This window comes from Trachurus trachurus (assembly GCF_905171665.1).
Source record: "Trachurus trachurus genome assembly, chromosome: 9".
Lineage (NCBI taxonomy): Eukaryota > Metazoa > Chordata > Actinopteri > Carangiformes > Carangidae > Trachurus > Trachurus trachurus.
The window spans coordinates 13,667,016-13,684,836 of NC_139895.1; the positions used below are offsets into that span (position 1 = coordinate 13,667,016).

General features: G+C 40.5%; 2 protein-coding genes across 3 annotated transcripts in view; both read right to left on the minus strand.

Moving 5' to 3' along the window:
- The window catches only part of LOC310991559 (uncharacterized protein), a 134,937-nt gene extending 130,298 nt beyond the window's left edge, over positions 1-4,639 (minus strand). Inside the window, exons 1-4 of one of the 2 annotated variants that reach the window (XR_014595636.1) lie at positions 4,591-4,639; positions 2,911-2,992; positions 2,142-2,421; positions 344-2,036 (exon numbers count right to left, since the gene is read on the minus strand). Coding sequence is in view for 1 of the 2 variants with exons in the window: in XM_083979309.1 (XP_083835435.1) it covers positions 1,917-2,036; positions 2,142-2,421; positions 2,911-2,936 (426 nt within the window). In the remaining variant the exon portion in view is untranslated. Of the gene's footprint in view, positions 1-242; positions 2,037-2,141; positions 2,422-2,910; positions 2,993-4,590 lie in introns of those variants that run through there. The other variant, XM_083979309.1, reaches the window with a different exon arrangement.
- A 1,045-nt stretch (positions 4,640-5,684) lies between these two features.
- Positions 5,685-16,411, minus strand: erap1b (endoplasmic reticulum aminopeptidase 1b). Its single transcript, XM_083979675.1, has 19 exons — positions 16,253-16,411; positions 15,293-15,816; positions 14,957-15,095; positions 14,692-14,826; positions 14,372-14,492; positions 13,736-13,890; positions 13,516-13,629; positions 13,056-13,187; positions 11,875-12,006; positions 11,573-11,656; positions 11,321-11,478; positions 11,082-11,161; positions 10,786-10,969; positions 10,189-10,345; positions 9,320-9,504; positions 8,448-8,609; positions 8,218-8,358; positions 7,414-7,495; positions 5,685-7,169 (listed from the first exon to the last, which is right to left on the minus strand). The coding sequence occupies exons 2-19, from the start codon at positions 15,784-15,786 to the stop codon at positions 6,999-7,001; spliced, it is 2,826 nt and encodes a 941-aa protein (XP_083835801.1). The 5' UTR covers positions 15,787-15,816; positions 16,253-16,411; the 3' UTR covers positions 5,685-6,998.
- Positions 16,412-17,821: the final 1,410 nt, after the last annotated feature.

Here is a 17,821-nt window from a genome sequence, read left to right on the forward strand (position 1 = left end):
TTTTGTGTTAAGTCACATGGTTGAATACGACACTGACACTGAGCAGAAATTCAAGTAGGGATCTTGTGAATTATCTGCCTTTTTAGTGCGTGTACACCAAACCTTTTGTGCGAGAGCGGCCTCTGCTGGTTTGAACAAAAACACAGGAATTCAAGTTTCTGGGTGAAGTCACAGCACACTGTCTTTTGCAAAACATAAACTTTTATTCTACTATTGCTAACATACAGAGAAAAGGTTTTGTGCATAAATGTTAATAAACATTTCAGTTAAGGTGCAGTTCGATATTTACAGTGTTTCTCGTTAAAAGTGTATGTGATATGTTTATATGACACTCATTTTGAACAATTAAGTATATATTTATAAAGACAGATTTCTATATTTAGCTTATTCGTTCTTTAGGTGATATTAGAGAAAGAAGTGACATGTGCACAGATTTGTTCGGCCTAGATTTAAATATTGAATTTTGTGCTCTCCAATCATTTTCACATGCTCTAAAAGAAACCTTAAATCATGTCTCTAGAAAAGCACAAAAGGCAAAAAGCTGTCTTGGTTTCACAGCAGGTTGTTTAATCAGAAGTTTCCTATCAGTACTTTGAGCATTTGTATCATTTGGGAGAGATTATAGAAAAAACCACACACCCCTGACTTTTAAATACTGCCTGCAGCTTTCAGGTAAACACTACTGGACTGGAGTATCTATCAGTGGACTGTAGGTCCAGCGTCACCAAAAGAAAATAAGGAGAAATATATAATCCAACTCTTCAGTTAAGTTGTTCCTCCTTGATTTGAATGCAACATTACACAAAACTAAACAACTTCTACATGTAAAACACACCTTTTGCTCAGTGCTGCTCAGTTCAGTGTTAGTATTTTCAGTATTAGTCTTCTAAACCTGTGATTTGATGACAAAAAAACGTATTTTAATCAGCATCGAAATCAGGTTGCACTTAATATGCTGTGAAAAAATATAATGCTGAATAGATAATATTCGCCATTAATCTTGCCAAATATCAAAATCTTGTCTGTGAACATTTGAGGTTCGTGTGATGACAAATTGTTCAAAGAAATGAAAAAAAATCACCTCCATTAATATTGAGTGGGTATTTCAGTTTAGTATGTTGTTGTATTGGCCACCTATCAACATAATGCCATTAAATTGGACAGATTTAATATGTACATTTGATCTAATGTGTGTACATTTGGCAGAAATAGGATCTATTTATGAGTTTAAACAGTCCACAACTAAGACTGTGGAAACCAGTTAGAGGAAAACGTTACATACATGCTGAACCGCATGTGTAGTGTACCAGGTGCTGTGAAGACAGGAAAAATTGGTAGAAATGTTTTCACAGCAGGAAATAATACATGTCCGGGGAAAAAAAGATAATCCACGAAGGAGGAAGTCGCACCCAGCTCTCATTGCTGAGGAGACATGAGTGAAAACAAAGTGCTTCATAAATGGCCACATGGTGGCACCACTGGATTTGGATCTGCGCTTGAATTCACACTAAACATCATAACTGCCTGAAAAATGGCTTTGAGAAAAAAGTCACAACTTCCGTGGTGGAGGTAACAACACCACTTAGTGAAATGATACACACACACAGTCCCTGTTTAACAATCATCACATGTGGGAATTAAATCTATTTTGGGTCTTAAGTGGTTTAGTGGCTCGGTCAACGTGCCGTAAACTCATGGTACTGTAGCTTTAAACCTGGAGCCTCATCCCTGCAGCTTTCATTGTCTCTGGTCCATCACCTCCTTCATTACCACAATAAAAAAGCAAAGCTCACAATAAAAAGTTTCTTTAAAATGCTGTAAACTGCAGCTACCGGCTCACCCAAGTCCATGACTCAGTGCAATAATCAAGAGTGTGTCCCTTGCCCTCGACACAAACACAATGTGAACCTCCCGGCCTATGGTTGCGACCAGGTTTGTGACTGTGTGGTGTCTGTGTGAGGTGGAGGTGTTATTGGATACACAGGAATGTTATGTTCAGTGTACGCAGGGGGAAGATCTTCAGGTTTACATCCCAGCTGAAAAACACAGAGAGAAACATAAAGTTTACATGTAAATAAACACTGAAAATGGATGAATTTGGGGTGTTGGGGCTGATTTGGCAGGTGAAGTGTCACAATCACCTCATCATAGGAGGGCGGGGGCCCACAGTAGCCGGTGGTGCTGTATCGTGGAGGCATTTGGAGCTCCTGGCTGTGTCGAGGAACCCTCACATCTTCGCCGTCCGTCTGGGTTAAGTTTCTAGGGAAGGGGATGAAGTATATGGGAGGTGGACGCCCTTCCTGCTCGCTGCGCCTCCACGCCTCCCTCTCTAATTCCTCCTCTCTTAGGCGATTGCACGCCCTGCAGAAGGTGGTGCAGAACATGATGGAGAGGCCAAACCCCAGGATGCCCAGGAAGATCCTTGGAGAGGAGGAGGAGGAGAGGAAGATGGAGATGGGTGCAAAACAGAAGACGACAGAAATTATAATCCATTTCTATGTAAAAGACAAACAAACATTACTACTCACGATACATTCATGTCTTTTAAGTCTCTATTTTTTTTAAATTCTGCAGTGTCCTGGGTGTCCTTGGTGTTTTATTGGTTTGTTACAATACTTCCTTAATGATTTTATGAGAGGTTCTTTGGAAAGCTACTGCGCTACTTAAGAAAATGTCATGCACACTTCCTTGTCTCTAAAAGAGTCAAAGAATCTCCTTTATTTTGGCAAAAAAAAAAACTATATTATCTTTGAAACATGATCATGAAATACGTCCTAACTTGCCATAAATACAATGTTTATTGTGCTTATTATTAATCTTATACCGTCCATATAGCTGTTGTTGAATGTGTCCATGTCAAGAAACAAAAAGATTAATTTAAGCACCAAAGAAACTTGAAATGTGTCTTACTCTAGGACGGGAATGTACTGAAACATCTTTAGAGCTGCGATGAACCAGAACTTGAAGTGGAGTCAGAAATAACAGAATGAACCTGAGAGGGAAACAGACAAAGAATTTCATGTTAATTCATGATTTATTTGTACATCTGCTAGAGCTGCTTAATTTTATAGATATGTTTAACTTTCAACTTATTTATTGTAATTATTTTGTTCTAGATACCATTATCTTTTAGACATACAAAAGTGCACTTTGTCCCGCAGTAACCTCATATTATATAGTTTACAGCCATTCAATCTGCCTGCACTGATTACGAGTTATTACGCAAACGCCTGACGAGAACATTTGTTCCACTGTGCTTGTAAACCTGGCTGGTGATCGACGGGAAGGAACGTTGAGGTGATAAGTTTCTAGATCCCATCTAATATTATGGTGTTATATCTGGGTCAACACACTTTACTGGACTGCAGCACTAACCCAGGAGAAACCATATTTATATCCACATCGTGACCACTGGAGAGAAAAAAAAACACCATAACTGGTAACACTATTAACAGAGACTGTTGAGCAGAAAAACTAATTTCTTTTGAGTTTTAGGTTAAAATAAATTGATGAATATCTGGGCTCAAAACAAGAATGCCTCCCAAAATAATAATAATAATAAAAAAAATAAAAAAAAATTTGAGATGCAATATATAGACACCTTTAATTTCCGCAATGCTTTAATTTTTTCAAATAAAAAAATCTGTTTTCATCGAAAACAATGTACAATGTGTGATTTTTTTTTTTTTTTTTTTTTTACTTCTTGACCTGCTCAGATATACGAAACATTTCAGATTAATGAAGTTGCTCTTGGTTCACAAAAAGCTGTTGTTGTTTTTGTTGGACAGCAACAAAAGTTTGCTGATCAGATTGACAGACTCCAAGCTTTTAGTCAGCAGACAGATTATAATTCATCGAACACCATCCTTGAGTCACGGGTTGAATCACTGCTCATGTCATTTCTATCAAAGGTTGAACAGTTTCCAACTCCAGACACACTCCAGACCCCGGGAAGCACTGACCAAGAGCACCTCCAGGTCACTCAAAGTGTAACTGCAGGTACACTGTTGCTTCATGCATTTCCTGTCTTTTGAAGTGGCAAACTTTGTGGCTGTGAGAGTTTATCACAGGTTAGAAATTAACGAAAACGAACTGTTAACATTCCCCAACATTGGCGACATATACTGTAGCAGGAAACAGGTTTTGAATTGACTGAAGTTTCGCTTACTGTATGTTCCAGCTAGATCAAGTCTTCAACATATCATTTTATTAAATCTGGATTTGTTAGAAATTATTAACTCTATCCTGAGGTGGTCAAACATTACTGCCCCTTATATGTTGATTTGTTCCAATAAATAAGAACAAGCACATAACAAATACAGTGAAATCCACATTGGACTCCAGTGAGGTCAAAATTCACAACATATCATCAGTGAGCGCACTGGGACAGAAGCTGGGTCAGTAAACACTGACTAAACAAATAAACTCAAGCTCATGTGTAGTCCCCCCTCGCTGGACACTTTACACACACACACACACACACACACAAAGATAAAATTATACTTTAAATGAAACATTTTCAGCAACTGAACAGTAGGTTTGACAAAACAGGAAGCAGAAACAGAGGAGAGATCAGCTTCAGGTTCTTACCTTCAGTCCAGAGATGGCTCTACTCAGGTGTGTGACTGGGAGGGAAAACTCACTGGAGCAGAGGGCAGTTTCTATTGTGGGTGTGCTGCTGAGGGGGCGGTGTGTGTCAACGTGTGTGTGTGCGTGTACAAAACCCAGCATATACAATGAGTATAAACAGTAAATATATGTCAGCCCCTTGACAAAATTAAGTATTATTTCCTTTAACTGATGTGTGATCAAACTTCTTTCACAGCTTATGCACAAGTGTTATGTATGAATGAATAAGGTATGTACGTGTTTTATCAGTTGGCCCAGAGCGTTATATTCGTTTGTGCTAAAGGTCCATGAGAGGACTTTATGGTAGGATTAGACGATTTAAAGTAACAGCTACATTTCTCCACAAGCTGAGTTGGACGTTACCATAGAGACAAATGATATGAAATAAACTGAGTGACAGAACTAAACCCGTGATGGAAAGTTTTCAGTGTGTATCTGTTTATTCACTTCTCATGTTTTCGCGCTCTCTGTCCGATACAAATAGAGAGATACATCTTTTGCATGTTCTCACATCAACAACACCGCTCAATTCCCGTTTTTGACGCCTGCAGCTGACCTTGGTGCACATTGTAATCTACTTCAGAGAACTTGGGAGTAAATACTGGTGCTTCAGACTCAAAACAGCAGGTGAAGACGCTGCTCTTTGAAGCACTTTGACCTTTCCACTAAGAAAAACCCTGAGGAGGAAGTGGGCAGTTGAATGGGAATCTATTTGAGAGATTAGTTGAGTGCTGCTCATGGCGAGTTGTTCAATCGAGGTCAAGGAATGAGTTCATGGGATTTTCTTTGACTACATTTAAATTGTTTCTTTGATTTAAAGTGATAAAGTTGAGGGACTTGCAAGGCGCAAAGTGGTGCAGCTGAGATATCATCAGCTTTAGTTGTCATCCAAAAAGAGTGACATTACCCACTTAATGTTAAATTACCTGGTAAAGCTCAAGTCAACACCTGAGAGGTTGAAAATGTTGACATCTTAACCTCATTATCTGAACAAAATGAGATAAGCTTCCATGAAAAAAATTGCTGAAGCAATGCTGGAAATGGCTGAGGGGACTGAAGCATCAAAACTCCAGTACATTTTAATCCAGTAACAAGATATACAAATGGAGATTAAATGATTTTTCACTTTTATTATTCAATTCAAATTCAACCAACACATATTCTCACTGGAAAAATAGCAGAATTGCCAAGAATCTTATTTCACAAAAGGAGTGATCTTACAGTAGCATAAAAACGAGACACACACAGCAGTATTAAACAAACCAAAGGCCTTTTTTTGGAAAGAAATATTCTCTCCCCAAAGTTACAACTTCTCATTTTTTATTTTCTTTTGTTTGCATCACTGGTCTCACTGTTTTAACAGACATATTTGGAAATCTCCCTGTTATCCTCGCCATGCTAATTTACATGTACCTTATCTTCTCTGTGTCTTTTGTTGTATTCTGTTTTTAAAAGTTCCATATAAAACTATATTGCATTTTGTTTTGTCAGTTATATTAGAATTTAATAAAGTTAAAACTGTTTTCAGGGAGTATTCATGTTTCCGTAGTTGGAAACTAAAACAGTTAAAAAAATATTTTTTATCTTCATTATGGCTCAAAAACTCTTGAACCAGACAAAAGTCTAATAAGTGCATTAGGACGACCTTTCTCGGTCGTAGCTGTTGTGGATGTTTCCTCATCTCTGCAGCAGTTTAACTTAAACCTGAGGGCAACGAACCACCATCTGGCTCCCGACTCTGCAGGAACAATCTGCCCAGTGTCCAGGCTGCTTTTTCATGACCTCTCTAACCAGCTTTTACCTTCATAACAACATACACACATGACAAGCACGCAATACCCACAAACACACAGATACACTCAAACAGCAGTGAGCAGAAACACTTGGGTACTGTGTCGCATCCAGAGCAGTTTCACTGGGAAACAGACCCTTTTTGAATTATTATTCTTTTCTTTTCTTTCTTTTTTTAACCTACTGTAGAAACCTATTTACTTTTAACATATTCTGGTTCTTTAAGGCAGACTTTCAAACACTGAGGAAATGTGTTACTTATAGATCTGGGAACAGCTCTAATTTACATACTGAACATCACATGACAGTATTTCTTTAGGCCGTTACGTGTGGAGTGAAGCCGTTTTGGGTCATAAAATTTAAAAAGTATGACACTTTTTGTTGTGATGTTTTTAAATCTCTGGGTGTAAATGAATAAAATGTCATGAAGTCAGAAGTTATTGCTTTTCCAAGTCAAAGTTCAGGTTGTTATCAAATCTTCCAGTCATCCAAATTATGACTCCATGTGTCCACACTTCTAGTACTTTCTTCTTTTAGCAACATCGTTATCCACACTAGACGTTTTGCTTCACCTGGCGCTATAAATCCTCACGAGGCGCTTTCTGTCTGCGTTTGTCCAGCCAGGCCTGAAGCAGGGGGAGGTTTGTGTCCATCCAGCGGATGTTATCCTCGATGGTCTCGTAGGTCTGCTGGATGCACCTCATCTCCGAGCCCGTCTCCTCGGTCAGAGAGCTGAAGAAGCTCCGAACCTGAGCAGAGAGAAAAAGACGAGATCCATAAATACACCAGTTTGGGATATAAAACATATATGAGGTGCTAAACCTGCTTCCATGAACCACTGATGTACAATACTATTAATAAAACTGATAGTGATAGTCTACAGATATTTTAATTCTTTGTCTTCTGTGGTTTGAACAAAAAACAGTGCAGCAAAAAGATGACAAACTGATAGTGACCAGTGGTGTAAAGAGGTTGTGTATCTCTTTTTCTTACCTCATCAAGCATCTCCCTTGTGGAGTATTGGTTGGTCACTCCAGTCACCAAGTATGATATAGTGCTGGAGCCGAGGTCGAACCTGTCGGCAACATGTTAAGACAGATGTAAGAGCAGATTATGGGGGAACTAATATTGATTGACAGCATAACCTATTTAGCCTAAGAACCTTTTGTGGTTGAACAGGTGTTTTCACCCGGAAGGAGGAAACAGTTTTTGACCGCCATGCTGCACCATGCACCGTGTGTGGTAAACTAAGCGCGTCAATAAGGTTTCCTGCTGAGACACCTCAGCAGCTTAAAGCGTTGGCTTAGCCTCTACAATTCAGCTGATAAGAAAACTTCAGTAACCCTGTAATTTACAGGCTGAAATAGCCAAGAAATAACAATTAATTGCGTCATAATGTCTAGAAATAGCCTTGAAATAACGGTCAATTTCATAGTAATGTCGAGAAATATAGCCAAGAAATAATAAATACTGACTTTGATAATGAAAATTCTGGCCTTTCCCAAACAGAGCATGAAAAGTATGTGTCTAACCCTAACCCTATGAAAAACATGACAATACTATTAGATTGACTGCTATTTCTTGGCTATTTCTTGACATTATCACATATTAATGACTTGCAAATTAAAGGCATACCAAAACTTCTTCTAAACTTTGAGTTTTATTTTGAAAACTTTATGTGTTTTAGAAAAGCCGGACACATCATATTGTAATTTTGCCAAATATTATAGATGCATTTTTAAAATACAAATCGTGCACATCTATCCTAAAAGGGAAAGTGAGAAATGTGTGACTGACTTTTTGACCATGGTGTTCCAGTTGGCTCGGAGGAAGTCCCAGCCCATTTTGTAGCCATGGGGGTTCTTGCTGACAGCGACGACCACGTCTGGGAGGTCCTGAGTCTTCATCACTTCCCCCAGGAGGCTCTGCTCCATCATGCTGCCGACAGGAAGGAGACGGAGGTTAGAGGGGGGGCAGGAGACATGACCGCTGGCTTTTATTTAACTCGGAGTTACTCATGCACTCACAACTTGAGCTTGTGCTGCAGGTGGCTGACGGCCATGGCGGTTTTCATGCGGCTCTTGACGGACATCTGCATCGAAGTGCGGTACTTCTCAAACAGGAAGTCCCACCCCTCTGGTGTTCGAGCTCCAATCACAAACACAGCCATTGTGATGTCAACTGGAAGTCTAAAAAGAACAGACAAACAGTCTTTAGTCTTTGTCAGGCTCTGGAATAGCCTCCCCGCCTCCACATTCGGTCCTCCCAGTCCCTGGAGACTTTCAAATCTTTTTTCTTTTTTTTAAATAGTGTGTAATGTGCATTTGTTAGCCTTTTTTACATACAGAGAGTACAGGTTTTAAAAAGGGTTTAAGTTCACTTTATAATGGAGTATGTTAATTCGTAGGCTTCTACAGTATTTGTGTGCAGATAAATGTTAAAAATGCAGACTAAAAATTTAGAGAATCTGCAATATTGTAGAATCGCAATTTAAATCGAATCGCCATCCCAAAAATCGTAGAAGAATCGAATCAGGAGAAAAGCATATCGTCCCAGCAAACCCACCTTTTCCACCTGGCGTATCATTCAGCCTGATTTTATGTCGACCCCGTGGGTTTCTCTCTCCCTTTTATCTTTTTAACTGTTTCATGATTACCTGCACTGTTTGCCTGTCTTACTTTTGTTTTTACGTCTATTTTATTAACCTATCATTGCTGCTGCTGCACTAACTTATTCTTATTACCATTGTTTTATTTAACTGTCTACCCTCCTATGTGCAGCACTTTGGTCGACTGCTGTCGTTTTAAATGTGCTATACAAATAAATTCTGACTTGACTTGATTTTGTTGGTAAAGGTAATGTTCAGTTAACCGTTGCTGTGTTATGCAGCAGCTCTGACCTCATGGTGCCATCAGAGTCCTTCCACTCGTTAAAGAGCTGGGTGGCTTTGGTCACACAGGGGGCGTAGTTTCTGACACAGGCGAACAACAGCAGGTAACTCCTGAGCACTCGCTGAGACACTGATCCAGAGTCAGCCCACTCCTGCCGATCAATCAGCCCCCGGAACAGATCCACGATGTAGCTCTGAGAAACACAAGAGGACTTTTTTTTTAATGTGTGCAGATCTGACAAAAACCTCACAACCTAAACTAACAAAGAAGAGGAAACACAGCCACCAACAACCACCCCGACTACAGCGGTGATCAGGCTTCACACCTGTTAACCACATCTGCAAGAAATGTTTCACAGACTGATCTATAAAATTCTTCCCACCAAAAATATGTAAATACACTGTGTCAGGTCCTTCAATGTGAGGGAACTGTGCCTGGAAACTCCTAAAAAAAGTCTCTGAATTGATGTTTAAGACGCTGTGGAAACCCTGAACATTATGGTCTACTATAAGGAAGCCATACTAAAGTTCATAGTCATAATTCTAATTGTTCATTACTGAAAATGGTAATAAGATCCCTATGTCTTGTACAGTATTATATCTGTTTAACTTGTGTAAAGAAAATATACAATCAAAGGACAGGTAAAATATTACTAATAGCTGGTTAAAAAAAAAAAAAAGCTATTACAAGAAAATGGGGGTAAGAGGACCCTCCTCCTGTAGAGGAAATCTACATAATGGAAAAGATGACACACTGCTAAACAGTACAGGAAGCTCAACTCAAAGAAAAATGGATGAAATGGACCATTGGGTTATGTTGGTTTTACACTTGTATAAAAGATTGCTAACTGAAGTACACTGCTGCTGCCTTCACAAACCTTCATCTGGTTCTCCAGAGCAGCCATGTCCCTCTTCTCCATCAGTTTGTACAGAGGTACGAGTTCTCCAAAGCCCTGAGTCACAGCCATGATCTCCGTCTCTCTGGACAGGTACAGGGACAAGTCCAGAGCCGTGTCCAGCCTCACCTTCCCGATACTGCAACATACAAGACGGACCTTTAAATCAACAACATCATGCTATCATGGTCTCAACCATTTCTGCCATCATTTTATTTTTCACAAACCACCCTCAGCAAGTACTTACCCCCTGCTTGAGGAAATAAAGTGGTCGGAGTCAGTGTCTTCTTTTAAGCCTATACTTAAAACACATTTCCTTACTTTAGCATTTCTTGATTTTATCTGAGTTGCTTTTTCTGTTTGCCACTGACACTTACCTATTTGTTTCTATACAGCCCTGCTAGTTTTATTGTCATTTTAATGTTTAATTTTTTGCATTTTCTTGTTTTATCTGTTTTTCTCATTTTCTCTGTTAAGCACTTTGCACTCCTGTTTGAGAAGCACTCTATAAATAAAGTTTATTATTACTATTAATTATTACTCTGTCACCACAAAGTTGTTATTGTCCTGTAAACAGACCTGACCAGCTGGAAGACGTTGTGGATGAGGCTGGCGCGGTCGTTGCTGCTCAGGGCCGTGTGGTTGTGTTGCAGCAGTTTGATAATGGAGTTCCAGCCGTCGCCCGCGTAGTGGACCATGTAGTAGCCGCTCATGTCCACGTTGAACTTCACCCAGTCCACCTCCTCTGGCAGGAGCAGGACGTCTGCATGGAGGAATTTTGAGTAAAGACAAGAGTTACACTTTCTGCCTCTGGATAAAGGATGGAAATATTGTATTTTACATATTCGAAAATATTGTGTATACAACTCACTCACCCGTCTTTGTTTTAAGCAGAAAGCGGTGGATGGTGCTGGAGGCGCTGGTCATGTAGGTCAGTGGGATCTGCCACAGGAATCTAACAATGCACAATGAAGATTAAACAAAAACTGAATATTAAAAATAAATGATCTAATTTACCTTTAACCTTAAAATATTATTGATGATTGTAGAAATAAAGTGTAATTCATATATAGTAATTTCTAAAGAATGACACAGTAGCTTTTTAGATTTTTACCCTCCAGTGAGGGAGGGGTCGTCTGTCTTCAGATAACGCTCCTGACTGAGCCTGACCTCGCGACCTCTGACCTCCACAGTGACCAGCGGGAAGCCCTCCTGCAGCGTCCAGGTGTCCATGATGGCCCTGACATCCAGCTCATCGTCAGAGTACCATTTCTGCATATGCACACACATTTAGATGCACGGTAAGACCTAACATTATAAACACGAGAGCTCTACAGAAGTCTGTTTGTTAAGCATGAAAACTTACAGAGGATCCTGAGGGGAGGTTACGTTTGGCGCAGAATTCTTTGTGTTTCATCCTGCCTTCATCCAGATCGTCTGAATTGCAGATCTGTTTGGGAGGGGCACAGAAACATACCAGAGAATCAAAAATACTGACACTCACAGACACAGAAATCACATGTTTTTTCTTAAATACCACACTGCAATTTTCTCCCCTTTGAGTGACCAGTGCATTGGTAATAAATTGTAAGCATTGTAATGGTGAACAAAACAAGCAGTATGGGAACACTGGGCAGAGTTATAACTGCTGTGTTCACCTATACTCACATTAGTCAGACTCTCCCACAGGTGGCTGTTGACAGTGTTTTGGTAGCTGTAGCGCTTCAGGTACTGGATGATGCCAATTTCAAAGGCGTCTGGAGTCAGGAAGTCTCGCAGCATATTCAGAATACATGCTCCCTAAAAGAAAAAAAACAAAACATGCAAACATGCTTAAAATTACCGATCCAAATAATTTGTGTTGTGTTTTGACTGAACGGTTTTGGTCAGGCTTAGGAAATGTATCAGGGATGCAAACGGGTCAGGACCAAAAAAGAGAGGAATTTCCCGGGGGGGGGGGGGGGGGGGGGGGGGGGGGGGGGGGTGGATCACCATTAACAAATAAGTACATTACAATATCACACAATATCACGGAAAGGCAATTTCCAGTAGTTTCCAGTAGTTCAACCCCAACCAAGTATTGAGTGCATATAGATAGACATAGTTTTCAGAAGGTCAACATTGCTATATTAAAAATGCTTAAAAAAAAAAAAAAAACCTTTGCAATATTTCCATTTTGGAGATACTGATTTTTAGGTCTTCACTGAATGTTAGTCATAATTATTACTATTAAAATAAACTGAATAAATAAAGACATGGGATGTGTCATTCAGTGTGTAATGGACATATAGGCCTATATAATGTGTTAGTTTCACTTTAATTGAACACATTCTACATCGCGGAGGCGACGTCTCTCCTTCACCTCTGAAACGGGGCAGAGCTCCGTGGAAACATCTGCCTGACACAGCAACGTAGGGAACCGTGCATGTCCGCGGCGCACAGCTCCACATGCACGGGGGGAAAAACGGCGTCGCTGTCGCACCGATGTACGCGGATACGCGCCGCTTTAACGAGCGCGCATGTCGCGCGTCCACATTGGCGGTAGGCTGTTATCAGTATAATCAGAGACAACCATGAATGAGTTCGCCTCAGTTTCACGTGATTGTCACTGTCAGCCTGTTAGAAAAACATTTTACTGACCCGAGCTGAGACGCTGAGACCCCCCGCCCCCTCCCAAAAACAAAAACTCTTCGGATCTGAACGATTCACACAAGTCACCTAATTGGTCATGAAAAAAGCGAGTTTCGCTTTTCGGCGCGCTGTTTGCATCCATGCGTATGCAAATTCATGGAAAGAAACATTGAAATTGCACAGTTAAAATGCCCAAGTGCATCAGCACGACAGCTGACCTTGTCATATGACACGTCGTCAAACATCTCCTGGATCTGCATGGGGTTTTCCACGGGGGTAGAAACCGGGTGAGAGGAGCTGAGGGAGTCGACCTCCATGGCCTCAAAACATTTCCCCAAGAAGAAGTCATCCTAGGAGAAAGAGAGGAGGGGTGACGAGGAGTAGAAGAAGAGGGAGGAGATAAGTCAGAGAGGAGTAACACGACAACTGAAATGCCAAAATAACATAACATATGATGGTTTGAAGATGATGAAAGAGTTTTTGTGCCAGCAATTAATTCCTGAATTTATCCCGGACAGAGTGTGAATAAGAAAATGATCAACTTTATCATCTGGCAAACAGGCAAATTGGGAGGATCAAGGTGATTTGTACGGTCATTATGTCGATCCTCTTAATTTGCCTATCTGCTATACAGTAGTGCACACACATTTAGTAAAGGTACAGTCAGGTCACTCTCACCACATGCAGCTCTGGGTAGGTGATGTCGAGGGAAATATACTCCATGAACTTGGCGAACCCTTCGTTGAGCCACAGGTCGTTCCACCACTCCATCGTCACCAAGTTCCCAAACCACTGGACAGGGAGGAGAAGGTTTAAGAACAGCTTTGATTAGCAATTTTCCCTTTATTTTCAAGACAATGCTGAGGGACAAAGGACAACACAGTTGCAGATCAGCTACCTGGTGTGCCAGCTCATGGGCGATGACCTTGGTGATGCCGAGTTTGTCTGAAGCTGAGGACCGGCTGGGGTCGAAGAGGAGGCCTGTCTCTCTGTAGGTGGTCAGCCCCCAGTTCTCCATCGCACCTGACTGGAAGTCAGGGATAGCAGCCAGGTCTGCAGGGAACAACATCAAGCACATGGTTGTTTTATCATGGCAGTTCTTATTGTTCCCTATAGATTTTATGTCTATTCGATTGTGCTTTTATCTAATGTATTTACTTTTGCAATTGTATGTTTGCAAATGTAAAGTGTCTTGGCTAAAGGTGCTATAATAATAAAGCTTGACTTGACTTGACTTGACATAACTACAGCTGTAATATGACATAGTCACTTGTCACTATGTCTGTTTTTCTTAATGAAAATCATACATTTAAATAGCCTGAAGAAACAAAGTCAAAGTAATCTGTCACTAGGCAGAGGGACTAAATAAAAAATCTATTATATTGGCCATGTCTTTCCTCTAGTGCAGTAAAAGAAGCTCTTTGTAAGTAAAAACAACATCACAGTTACAAAAGCAATGCAGCAGCAGCTGGTAATTAGGTACACTAACATGGTACCGTAATAGCATGCAATAATATAACATATTTCTACCAACCCTGTTTGGGAAGTGGGTAAGGAATATCAAAGTAGTCGTCATAGAAGTCCAAGAGCTTCACAGCAGCGTCCAGCGCAAAGCCCGTCTGGTTAATCTTCTCAGGTACAGCGTAGACTGAGATCTGTTGGGAGTCACGGTAAAGAACATAACTTTAAGATCTTCATAACAGGAACAGTTTTATTAATGGATATGTCACTGACAAATTAATATGTGGATTGTGTCAAAATGTCTGTTCAAACTATAGTGGATTGAAAAAGTTAGAAACATTTCTATAAACAGGTCTAAATGATGGCGTGGCCTGTATCTGTTGTCCTCCTGACCTTGACGCCGTGCTGTGTGGTCTTGCTCACAGACAGGAAGTCAGACACAATGTAGGCCACCAGGTAAGTGCTCATCTTTACAGTGGTGTCAAAGTAATCCTCGAGCAAACCACCCGGCAGCTCCACCGTTTTAACCTATAAGGAACAAAGGAGTGTGATGTAAGAGAAGGAGAGAGAAGAGGAGAAGAGAGGTCAGTCGATGCATCACAGATGAAGCCTTGAAGTTGTAATGATAAAGCTGTATGCTGTGTCATATATACAGTACAATGGGCATGTTGGATATGGCGATGTGGCGTGGCTCTCGTATGATCCGTATGGTGAAGTTGGCCTTGAAGGCGGGTTCATCAAAACAGGGGAAGGCTCCACGAGCAAAGGTCGCTTCAAACTGTGTGGAGGCCATGAACCTGATAATGTAAATAAATAATAGGGACATTAATGTTCATCTGAAGACAAAAGGACAAAATATAGCCGATATATGAAGCAGTTTCAATATCAACTAATACTTTCTATGACTAATGAGACTGATGTGAAGATAACAGTTCTTTCTTTCTTCGCTAATGGTCAAATGTGACACACACACAGCAGTTCATCGTGTACTTACCGGACTTCCCCGGTGCTGGTGCGGTAGCTGCTCTTGTAGAAACCATGGTAACTGTCTGATAGGTTGGTAGCAAACTCCAGCTGCACCTCGTACTTCCTCCCTTTGGTCAACACCGAGTCCGACAGTAGGGCGAGCTGATGGAAGCGAGGATACTCCAACACCCGAAGAGGCCTCACACCTTCAGGCGCCAGGAGCACCACATTGGAAATCTGCATCTGCTTGGCATGGAGGATGATGACTCTGGTGTCTTGATGCACGTCCAACTCGATACGAGCGACGCCGGTGAAGTGGAAGGTGGTCAGGTTGGGGTGGATGCTCAGGTCGTAGTGGATGGGGGAGACGGTTTTGGGTAGTCGCATGCGGTCCCACGGGAACGGCTGCCCATTGGTGGCTATGGGGGGGTCTTTGGACTGGCTTTGGTTTGGCAGCTGTGCACCAGATGAGGGTGAAAAGGAAACGCACAGGACCAGCAGGAGAGAAGCCACCACCAACATGGTGACTATGAAATCAGGAAATCCTCTCACCTGTAACACAAATATCCATATTACGTTCACAATATGTCATTGTGTTGTCCAGTTCTGGTTCAGTTTCACTTCAATCTTACTTCCTAGGAGGAGGACCCAAAGACACTGATACTTCTGGGAAAACATTCAGGACTGATTTTAAAGTCTATAGAGAAAGTATTTCACAGTAACTATGTCATAAACTCAGTGATAGCTCCAGAGACAAACAAATTATTGCTGCACAGACACACAGAGAATGAGACAATGACTTTGCACAAACACGACAGGTGCTATGAAAGGAAAAGACTTTAGGTCTCACACTAACTTCCATTCATTCATTCATTCATGGTCCTATATAGAAAGGAACTCATAACCTAGGCGTCCAAACAGCGAGAGATTGTGACGCATTTAACGATAGGTAAATTGTGTGCTTTATTTCATTGTATTTCCGACTCACCGTGCTGTCTTCTGTGCGCACAAAAAGCCCCAAAAGTGAAAGTGAAACAGCTAAAGGGGGAATTGCATGATGGGAAACCCCCACGGGACTCGTCCTCCACGGCGTTACATGATTGGTTTATCGGTAGTTGAGGCGGTTAAAGTAAAAGCTGCCGTGACCTGGCTGCAAAAATGGAGATACGAGTCTCTTTGGTTTCAGCAATAAAAGGATGGATTGGTTTCAGGACATCTTTTCGTATCTGCGCAGGTCAGGACGTACGAGGACCGCGAGTCCGCAACTATTTTTGTTCTCAGTGTTCAAGACAGTTACATTTCGCAGTTGCATACATGCACCAGCTGTGTGTGTATCTGCTGTTACAGTAGAAAACCTGTAGAAAACGACAGGAAACATCCACTGTAAACAGGAAGTGTTGCTGTGTCCTGCAGTAGCCTACTTCACATTTCACCACTAGAGTGTGCTGTTGTCATTTCAGGTTCCTCTGAGCTCCAGATTTTCTGTCTGATGTTGAGTCCAAATCCCTCAAATAAGCTGTTATTTATTGACCTGATAATACTTTTTATTGACCTCACTGAGATGGAATGAACGGAGCAAAAAATCACATGATAAATTATTCATTATTTGTTCAAAAGCAGAATCTATAGCACTGTGAACTAGCAAAACAAGAATAATGCTCTTTGGGAACTGCAGATCTAATACACAAATGCAAATTCAATTGGATGGGGTTGCTATTGAAAGAGTCAATGAGATCAAATTTCTGGGGGTTACAATAGATGATCAAATCAGCTGGAAATCTCATATTAATCATGTACAAACCAAAGTGTCACGAAGCATTGCAGTATTAAATAGAGCAAAACAGGTTCTGGATCACAAAACACTCCGCATTCTATACTGTTCACTAGTCCTTCCTTATCTAACTTACTGTGCAGAGGTTTGGGGGAATAATTACATAAGCACAATACATCCACTCATCACTCTGCAAAAGAAAGCTGTAAGGGTCATTCATAGGGCAGGATATAGAGATCACACAAATTCTCTTTTCTTACAGTCAAAACTACTGAAATTCAAAGATCTTGTTAATCTACAGACAGCTCAAATAATATTTAAAGCAAGAAACAACTCACTGCCTGGAAATATTCAAAAATTATTCATTGAAAGGGAAGGGGGTTACAACTTAAGGGGAAAATTTAACTTCAAAATCAGGAACATACGAACAACAAGAAGGAGCTTTTGTGTTTCTATCTGTGGAACTAAACTATGGAACAGTTTGAATGTGGGGTTAAAAGAATGTCCAAACATAATCCAGTTCAAAAAGAAATACAAAGAAATGATTTTCAGTATGTACAGAAATGAGGGTGTCTGACAACCACAAGGTGCTTATTATTATTTATTTGGGTATTATTTACCCACTTAGTTATTTGTTGCTCGGTTCATGTTACTTTCAGTTTGTCTTTGTATGTATGAATGTGAATATGTTTTTATATGTATATGACTATATAGAGAGATAAAGATTAGTAATCATATGTTAGAATAAATCTATATGTATATAAATATAATAATATATTAGAATAA